At 39.4% G+C, this 9,395-nt stretch overlaps 1 protein-coding gene across 4 annotated transcripts; it reads left to right on the forward strand.

Moving 5' to 3' along the window:
• The first annotated feature begins 489 nt into the window (after positions 1–489).
• Positions 490–8,442, forward strand: LOC306851131 (ATP-dependent RNA helicase DDX42-like). Of its 4 annotated transcripts, none has more exons than XM_079387242.1 (18): positions 490–615; positions 986–1,205; positions 1,547–1,712; positions 1,805–1,866; positions 2,033–2,069; positions 2,635–2,787; positions 3,579–3,683; positions 3,768–3,887; positions 3,975–4,151; positions 4,324–4,452; positions 4,557–4,656; positions 5,151–5,198; positions 5,320–5,417; positions 5,503–5,779; positions 5,888–6,114; positions 6,221–6,331; positions 6,501–6,605; positions 6,976–8,442. In XM_079387242.1, exons 2-18 carry the CDS (start codon positions 991–993, stop codon positions 7,543–7,545), a joined length of 2,700 nt encoding a protein of 899 aa, XP_079243368.1. In that variant the 5' UTR covers positions 490–615; positions 986–990; the 3' UTR covers positions 7,546–8,442. The 4 variants fall into 4 exon arrangements, with proteins under 4 accessions (XP_079243368.1, XP_079243369.1, XP_079243370.1 ...); XM_079387243.1 differs by having other exon boundaries at positions 989–1,205; XM_079387244.1 differs by lacking the exon at positions 2,033–2,069 and having other exon boundaries at positions 499–615.
• Positions 8,443–9,395: the final 953 nt, after the last annotated feature.

Here is a 9,395-nt window from a genome sequence, read left to right on the forward strand (position 1 = left end):
GTGAGCGAATAAAATACATAGTCTGCGTTCTATGTTGCCATATCTTCGTTCGTACTATCGCTTATAAACATGAGCTGTTGCAGGTTGAAGTCATAATGTCAAATATCCCACCTACTGCCATGTTCACAATAAAGAGGGATTTATTATTAGATTTGGTTATATTTATCATTATTATTATTATTATTGAATGTGTTTGCTATATTTGTTTTCTTGCAATAGTGCTGTTAAGCTTTTTAATCAATGGTTTTGTATGTTTTCTATGCAGATCAACGAAAGTTACCGACTTCCTGAGAAATGTTTTTATTTCTAAATATAATACGCCAAGGAAGGGATTAATGCAAAACTAAAGAAAACACGACAGTCTTTGTTCCATACTTTATTATTTTATTTATATATTGTTTTACAGAAAAAGTTTGGATCTGGCAACATTACATTCTACGTTCTCCACCAAATGCGTCGCACAAATTTGACCAAAAACAAAACGAGTCCATTGTAAATGACGTAAACCCAATCTCCGAGAAGTGTGCAAGATAGCCTGAAGTGGTAAATGCGTTGTGGATAAATAAGGTGTCCACCCACTTTAGAAGACTGTTCTTTTCACGTTATCAGAAACAGGTAAATAAACAATGTAAATAAATCCAGGTTTTACTCTTCGACGCATGCAGTTGTGACAGTAATCCGTATAACGTTACACATAACATTAGCTCAAGGCCTCTCCTCCGCCATCAGCGTATTACGAGACAGCGTCTCCTACTTGCTGTTTGGTCACAAAATATTTATACATTTTTAAAAAGCGAACCATGAAAATGAATAAGCAATGGCAAAAACCAGTAAGTTAAAGCTGCTGCGAATTATCTATAAGCAGTGCGCGAGCAATAAGACTTTGTGATTGTTATGCTTAAGTAGCCTGATGGGGATTTACACTTTATACAGTCTGGATTTAACTAGCATTTAAATAACTGTTTTTAACCCCTAATATGATCAGCAGCAATGAACTGGAACAAGGGAGGCCCGAGTGGCAAGCGAGGCTTTGGATTCGGGGGATTCTCTCTTGCGAGTGGGAAGAAAGAGGAACCCCGTCTTCCCGAGAAGGCCCACTCTGCGTTTGGTGCTTCAGGACCATCCGGTGGATATGGCAAGAACCAGCAGCTTTCGTCTTTTTACAAAATAGGAACAAAACGAGCCAATTTCGACGAAGAGAATGCGTAAGTACTTCAAAGGTGACTGTTTCTACAGTGAAAACATTGCTAATGGGACAGTTCATGCCAAAATGAAAAGTGTAAAATCAGTTCAATCTAAAAAAGAACATATCTCATTATTTACTCAGCCTCATGTTGTTCCTAACCTATTTGACTTCCTGTTTTATGTGGAGCACAAAAGTATATGCGCTTCAGTCACTTTCATTGCTTATGCTCAATCAATGAAAGTAAAAGGTGCCTAAGAAGACTGTCATTATAACTAATATTTGTTTTTAAGGTTGAATAATTGAGTTTTAGGTGAATGAAGGTTTTTACAGTTATTGCTTGAAATGTATTTTTTTCCATAGTTATTTTGAGGATGATGAAGAGGAGTCTAGCAGTACAGATCTGCCGTATATACCCGCCGAGAACTCTCCCACTAGAAAGCAGTTCCAGTCTGGAGGAGGAGGAGGAGGCGGCGGCGGCTCTGACAGTGAGGATGACCCCCTTGATGCTTTTATGGCTGAGGTGGAGGTGAGAGCTGAGCTCCTGAACTGATCTCTTTGAGAAGAGGCAGTGGACATTGCTGCTGTTTTGCTTTAATTCTTGTTTTTGACTTCTTTCAGGACCAAGCAGCTAAAGACATGAAGAAACTTGAAGAAAAGGAAAAAGAGAAAAAGTTAGCAAAGTAAGATTCTGATATTATCACAGAATTTTTCTAAGACCGTTCATCCAAATAATATTTATAGCAGAGAGGATGGGAATTGAAGGGGGTTTATGGGTAGAATATGGGTTTCCATGGGTGATTGAGCGAGTCGCAGGGAAGTTTTTTTTTCTCCGCTTGTTTCTTCCAGGGGTATACGGGATGACATTGAAGAGGAGGATGACCAAGTGAGTGACCCTCTTGAAGTTACTACCGCCACCGTATCTTTGCCACAGCAATGACTGTGCCCCACTCCTATTTCTAGTTTTCTTTCTTATATTCTTTATATCAGTTTACAGACTGAGCCATTCAAATGTACTTTTGGTGATGGAGTAGGTGGTGTTTTTAAGGTTTTATATGCAATCCTCAGACTTATTTTCTTAACCAGTTCATTGGTTCTCAGTTATTATCTATTGTCTTTAAATGTTTACAGGAAGAGAGATTCTTTTGTGACTGAAACATGAGATTTGAGTCAGTGCTATGTGTTAAAATAGCAGTGATCAATTAAAATTAATTTTAATGTCACTGACACCACCTCAGTGCTCAGTAAATTGTTGGTTTCAGAAGTTACTATTTAATAATTAGTTATTCTAAATCATTTCTTTAACATCATTTTTTTAACATGCCATGTTTTATTAGACAAGTTAATTTTGATGCAGTCTAAGGCAACATTTAGATGACTTTTTTTAATATTCAGCAGTAAAGACCAGCTGCTGTTTGTCTTGATCTAAATAATTTTTTTATTCTTTGCAGGAAGCATATTTTCGTTACATGGCGGAAAACCCAACAGCTGGGCTGACCCAAGAGGAAGATGAGGAAGAAGTGGACTATGACAGCGATGGAAACCCCATTGCTCCTACTACCAAAAAGATTATCATGCCACTGCCCCCAATAGACCACTCAGAGGTACTGTTACTGTGTTTCCCTACAGTGATTGTTGCATTAATGTCCTTAAATAGACTGCTGCAAGGATGCCATATTTTTGTAGGCCAGCTCAGAAGTTTTTATAATAAAAAGCTAATAGTATTTTTTTCATGGTTTTTTGATTATTGGAGAAAATAAGATCTGTGACCATTAAAAAATATGATCCTTACACGTTTGTGCATTAAGATAATCTTCACAAATGAACAACTTTTATAAATTTTGAAGCTTAAATACAGTTGCCAAAGGACAGGCAACCATTTAATCTTTATTTAAAGTCTACAAGTTAGAAAGTTTGAGTTAAAATAGTTTGCAGCAATGTGACTATAAAACAGTAAGGCTATTAAAAGTGCACTTGAGTTTTCCTGTGATGCTTTAAAATGTTCCCAACAGCTTTTGTAATCCTATTTTGCCACTTTTGAGCAACCACCTCTTTCAAGACATTGAAAAAGCTTAAAAATCAACAGTGGAATATTACTTTTGTATTTTATGTTTTAGAATAAAATGTGAAAATATCTTGAACTTGTGTTAACCACAAACCTTATTTCAGACATTTGATCCATTTAAATAAACTTATTGATGTCAGAATGACCTAACTTCTGCTAACTTGTTTCCATGTTTTAGGACTCATTCCTGCAGCTCTATTGATGAGCAAGTACACTGTAGATTATTAGTTTGCTCATATCAAGAAGACCCTTGTATATACATTAAAACAAAAGTATATGTAATCAGTGCAAATCTTGAATAGTATGTTTTTATTTCTCTTCTGTCTGTAGATTGACTATCCTCCCTTTGAGAAGAACTTCTATATTGAGCATGAGGAACTCAGCAGTCTGACTGAGGCCGGAGTGGTGGAACTGAGAAATAAACTCAATCTGAAGGTCAGTAGCAGCACATGCAAGCACATACACAAATGATCGTTCTCTTTCTTTCAACCCACATTAACCCATATTCAAAATGAACAGGTTTCAGGTGCAGCCCCTCCTAAACCAGCCACCAGTTTTGCCCACTTTGGATTTGATGAGCAGCTCATGCACCAGATCCGTAAATCAGAGTACACTCAACCCACACCCATCCAGTGTCAGGTGAGCTGCCAAACCCTCCCACAAATGAACCTTTGTTTGTTTAGGTATTGGTTTATTTTTCTACAGTAATGCGTGTTGTTTCACTAGGGTGTTCCGATAGCTTTGGGTGGCAGAGACATGATTGGCATTGCCAAAACTGGCAGTGGAAAGACCGCAGCTTTCATTTGGCCAATTCTGGTGCACATCATGGACCAGAAGGAGCTGGATCAGGGAGAGGGACCCATTGCTGTGATCGTCTGCCCCACCAGAGAGCTCTGTCAACAGGTCAGAGAGAACGACAAAATACTCTTTTATACTAGGGAAAGGTGTAAAAATGTAAAATAATTGCTAGGGGAAAAGGATTAAATGTTTTTCATATGTAGTCTTGGTCATGAAGTAAGCTTTGTAATGTGTTTTGGGTTTTAATCACTTTTAAATGCTTATCTGTGTGGTTCAGATCCATTCTGAATGCAAGCGCTTCGGGAAGGTATATGGCCTTCGCTCAGTGGCAGTATATGGAGGCGGCAGCATGTGGGAACAAGCCAAAGCTCTACAGGAAGGAGCCGAAATTGTTGTCTGCACACCAGTAAGAACATCCTATCTTTTGATACAGAGCCCAGTTTGACCCATGTTTCTGTTTACTTGTGAGGGTGTTCCTTGGTTGTTCTGTTAAAGGCTCTTCTCACTTAGGGTCGCCTGATTGATCATGTTAAGAAGAAGGCTACATCTCTTCAGCGAGTGACCTACCTGGTGTTTGATGAAGCTGATCGCATGTTCGATATGGGCTTTGGTACGTTTAAACTGCCACTTTTTTTGTTTTATCCCATTCATTTGTGTCCTATTGAAAGCTCTGTCTGTGCAATTCCCAACTGATATTACATCACCAAAGTAATAAATTAAAGAATTGGTTCAATAGTCTTATTCAGCCTCATATTGTATTAAACCTGCAAGACTTTCATTTATCATAAAAACTGAAATTATATTGAAAGATATATATTTTTTTCATGGAACCTGAGAGATTTTTCAAAGGAGTCTCTCCTTTGAAAATTAATTCCACCAATACTTCGATGTTTAAAAAAAGGCCATAAAGACATGGTAAAACTAATCCGTATCGGTGTTGTTTTTTTTGTTTTTGTTAAAGCCTAAATTAAACAATGGTTTGGAACAATGAGGGTGGGTAAATACAGAATTTGACAATTTTGTTTCTTTTAGGTGAACTATTCCTTTAAGGAACATAAGTACAATTTTAGTGCATTTCATTTAAACTTGATCTCTATTATACAGAATACCAAGTGAGATCCATTGCCAGCCATGTCAGACCTGATCGACAGAGTAAGTATCTCTCAAATTTATATTAATGTGCTGCTTTAAAGCACTTCTACATTCCAGCATTAACCCTATCCAGTGCGTTTATTGTACTTAAAAGCTCATCATGACCTCTGATCTCTCACAGCTCTGTTATTCAGTGCAACATTTCGGAAGAAAATTGAAAAGCTGGCTCGAGATATTTTGGTGGACCCCATTCGTGTTGTGCAGGGAGACATAGGAGAGGTGCATACTTAATTTCCTATATGAGTATTTGAAAATGCACATTGTATTTGAAAATGTCCATATAAACTTATTTTCTCATCCTCAGGCTAATGAAGATGTCACTCAGATAGTGGAGGTGCTGCCGTCTGGGCAGGAGAAGTGGGGTTGGCTGACACGCAGGCTGGTTGAGTTCACCTCAGCTGGCTCTGTGCTGATCTTTGTCACTAAAAAGACTAACTGCGAGGAACTGGCTACAAATCTCAATCAGGAAGGTTACAGCCTAGGGCTGCTGCATGGAGACATGGATCAGAGCGAGAGGAACAAGGTCATCGCTGACTTTAAGAAGAAGAATCTGCCTGTATTAGTAGCTACTGATGTTGCTGGTTAGTAGGGCTTATTTGATCTATCTAGCACTATCTGTTCAGAATAAATGAATTATTTCCATTTGTCACCTTTTTTGTATTAATGAAAATTTCTCTTGCACTTCTCAGCTCGTGGGTTGGATATTCCATCTATCCGTACAGTTGTGAACTACGATGTTGCACGAGACATTGACACACATACACATCGAATTGGTAGAACAGGTCGTGCAGGAGAGAAAGGTTTAGCTTACACTCTGCTCACCACTAAAGACACTTCATTTGCTGGTGACCTGGTTCGAAATTTAGAGGGAGCCAATCAGAGTGTTTCAAAGGAGGTGATGGACCTGGCAATGCAGGTAAAACAATGACCTGAACACAATAAACACCGTCCATAGTACAACATGTTTCACAGACTTGCTCATCAACTTTTCATTACTGTTTTTTTTTTTTTTTTTTTTATAGAATCCCTGGTTCAGGAAGTCCCGCTTTAAGGGAGGGAAAGGGAAGAAGCTAAATATTGGAGGCGGAGGCCTGGGTTACAGAGAGAGACCAGGCCTTGGATCTGAATCCACTGTTAGTTTGGCTTTACTTTTGCTTGTTATTATATGTTAAAAAAAAATTCTGTTCTGTCCCTCCCCCCTTTTATCTTGTCGTCAATAATTTTTTGTAATTACAGATAGAAACCACAGCTAATTCATTGCTAATGCTTTTATTATATTACACCTTAAATTGATTCAAACAGGAGCGCAGTAGCAGTGGTGGTTCTCCTCTTGGTAACTATGAAGCCTACAAACCCTCCACTGGGGCCATGGGAGACCGTATGTCTGCCCTGAAGCAAGCATTTCAGGTAAATTTTAGTACTTTTTTTTTATTATTTTTTATTTTGTCTTGATCATGTCTTTCACTGAGTTTCTTTTGCCTCCCACTCTTAAAGGAGTGGTTGATTCGAGTGGCTTTTTTCGAAGGCTTGATTGTGTTTTTGGGGTGCAGTATAACACGTGTTCATGTTTAGTTTTTAAAAAAGCACATTATTTTTCTGTCAAACCTGGGAAGAAGCTTGTTGTAGTCCCTTTGTATTGAACTTTGAGCATTATTTATGCTGTTAAGTTAAAAAAGTGAAATCATACTCAACCATCCCTTTAAGTTCCTCAGTAAAGATATATTAGTTGTATGTACCAATTTATGGATTTTGTTTGACTGCTCTTACTTTCCCTCAGGCTCAGTATAAAAACCACTTTGTAGCAGCATCTGGTGTTCCTCCAAAGCTCACCACAAAGTCCAGCAGCTCCTCTGGGTGGACCAGTGCAGGAAGTCTAAGTTCTTTGCCTTCAGGAGCACCAGAAGGGCCTGACAGAACCCACCTGTCCTACTCGCCATCGTCCTCTTCCTCTTCCTCATTTTCCTCCATGCCACCGCCCCCTACTCTCAGCTCAGGCACCAAAATGAGTGGCTTCAGCAGTGCAGGCTCCCTGAGCTCAGTTTCAGACTCTTACTCTAGCTCTTTGTCAAAAGAGGTGTCCCGTAGCGATAGGAATGCTGACGACAGGGGTCATCGTGGAGATTATCGTCACAGTGACAGGCATAGTGGTGGAGACCGTGATCGCTATGGAGAAAGGGACCGGCATAGCGACAGAGATCGTCACAGTGATAGCCGAAATGGTGAAGGGAGCCATAGGGACAGAGAGGGACGGTCAGAAAAAGACGGGGGTGAGAGGTCAGGGACTCATAAAGACAGCTTTGCAGTTCCTGATCCCCCCAAACGTAAGAAAAGCAGATGGGACAATTAAAGTATACAGGAAAAAAGCAGTCAACTGTTCTTAGATCAGAATACACAGTTGACCCAGTCTCCCTAGCAGCGTCTTTACCTGTCTGCTTGTCTTTTTGTCTGTATGTAAGATGAAGCTGTTTTAAGGGTGCCTAGGAGACTCCCACCCCATCACCCTTGTCATCTACCGGAAATAAATGCATCCATTACAGGCTCTTTCAGCCAGTTAGAACTGTGAATTGGCAAGATCAATAAAATGCACCATGAGCCTAAGTGTTGAAGTAAATGTGACTGTTCAGTGGCACGCAAGTTGTTTCTTTCTGAAGAAGCTAATTGAATGAGAAATGTTGGCTGTGTAACAGAAAAAACTAAAAAATTATTTCAAAACCTCTTTGTTAATAGTTGGCAACTTTTATTACTGTGTGCTGCTTCACAAACTGTCAACTACATATTTTAAGATTTTAAAATTTTACAGTGTGATTTAATGTGTGCTGTCATGTTTCAAACGCCACCATTTTTAAGTTCTTAATGTCCATTAATGGGGTTCTTTTGCTCATACTTGTTAATATTTGGAATTCAGATGCTTATTAATCGTCTGTTCGGGTTGTATTTCTGTGCTACCCATCATGTAGTATTGTTCAATCTACCGTAAATCCACACACACTGATCAACCTAGTCATAAAACAATTGTAAGGGGGAGAAAACATAAGTGACTCTACAGTAAAATCTATGTACTATACTAGGATCTTGCATTCCTTTGCTCCATTTCCATCTCTTGAGAAGATTGACGTGCTGATGTGAGGTGCATTGGCACAATCTAAACATGACTGTAGAAACATGATCTTTATTATTTTGGATACTCTAGTGTCTGTCTGTGGTCATATTTCTGAATTAATAAAAAGAGGACACAAAAAGGCTTAGAGGTTGGTTGTGTTTCAGAGAAATGATGTCCTTTTGATATTTAAAATAAGCAATCATTTGGTATAGCATCTAATCCAACGTGTCCTTATATGGGGCATAGTTTATTCTGAGTAATGAGAAATAAATGATTTTCACCTGTGACATATTGAGTAAATTAGCTGGTCCAGAGAAAAATTATGCTTTTCACAAGAGGTGGAGCCATCCTGATAATCAGCTGTATAAATTTGGATGGTGGAGCATTAAAGCATCATTGAAATGAAAGCTTAACAACAATGGGGTTTCAGCAAGTTGGCTTTGTGCTTCTTGCACTGGTGGTCTCTGAAGCACAATTGCAATCCAGAGGACGAAATGATTGGCCCCCGAGCATCTTTATGCCAACTGCACAAGTTCAGCAGACAGACTCCAGGATGCCTCCAGTTACCCAGAAATATGGCCCTGGTAATCTACAAGGATTTTCTACGCGGTTTCTTGTCCGAACACCAGCTAGGAGTGATTTTGGAAAGCCTTCTCAAGATCGCTTTAGTGTTCAGTCAAAAAGAACCGACGCTGGGTCCAGTGAGAAAACTGACATGGAGTTGTCCAAGCCTACCAGAAGAACCGCAGCAGCCAGATGTTCCTTTTGATTTACACCATCTTGTCCCTGCCAACAGTGTGGCAGCTCAGTGTGGAGAGAATTCAATATATGTGGAAGTTATGGAAGACTTCTTTGGGACTGGGAAGCCACTGAGGCCATCTGCTTTTACACTGGGAGGATGTACTGCAACTGGAGAAGACCCTTCTACTCAAGTGCTCATCTTTGAGTCTGAACTGCATGGATGTGGCAGTATAGTAACGTGAGGTGTTTTATCCTTCTATTCTATGATTCTGAATAGTTTGACTAATCAAAAGCTATCCAGCTCTGGGTAATCCAGCTCAGACGAGCAGCCATCCGGACCTGCAGCCTCTCAGCGC

Source organism: Barbus barbus (assembly GCF_936440315.1).
Source record: "Barbus barbus genome assembly, chromosome: 3".
Lineage (NCBI taxonomy): Eukaryota > Metazoa > Chordata > Actinopteri > Cypriniformes > Cyprinidae > Barbus > Barbus barbus.

Bases quoted from the DNA above. Each gene is read 5' to 3' on its own strand.
- LOC306851131 (XM_079387242.1), top strand. From the start codon at position 991: ATGAACTGGAACAAGGGAGGCCCGAGTGGCAAGCGAGGCTTTGGATTC. The intron at 5,199-5,319 runs GTAAGTATCTCT...GATCTCTCACAG, and splicing joins TGTCAGACCTGATCGACAGA to CTCTGTTATTCAGTGCAACA. The intron at 6,332-6,500 runs GTTAGTTTGGCT...TGATTCAAACAG, and splicing joins GCCTTGGATCTGAATCCACT to GAGCGCAGTAGCAGTGGTGG.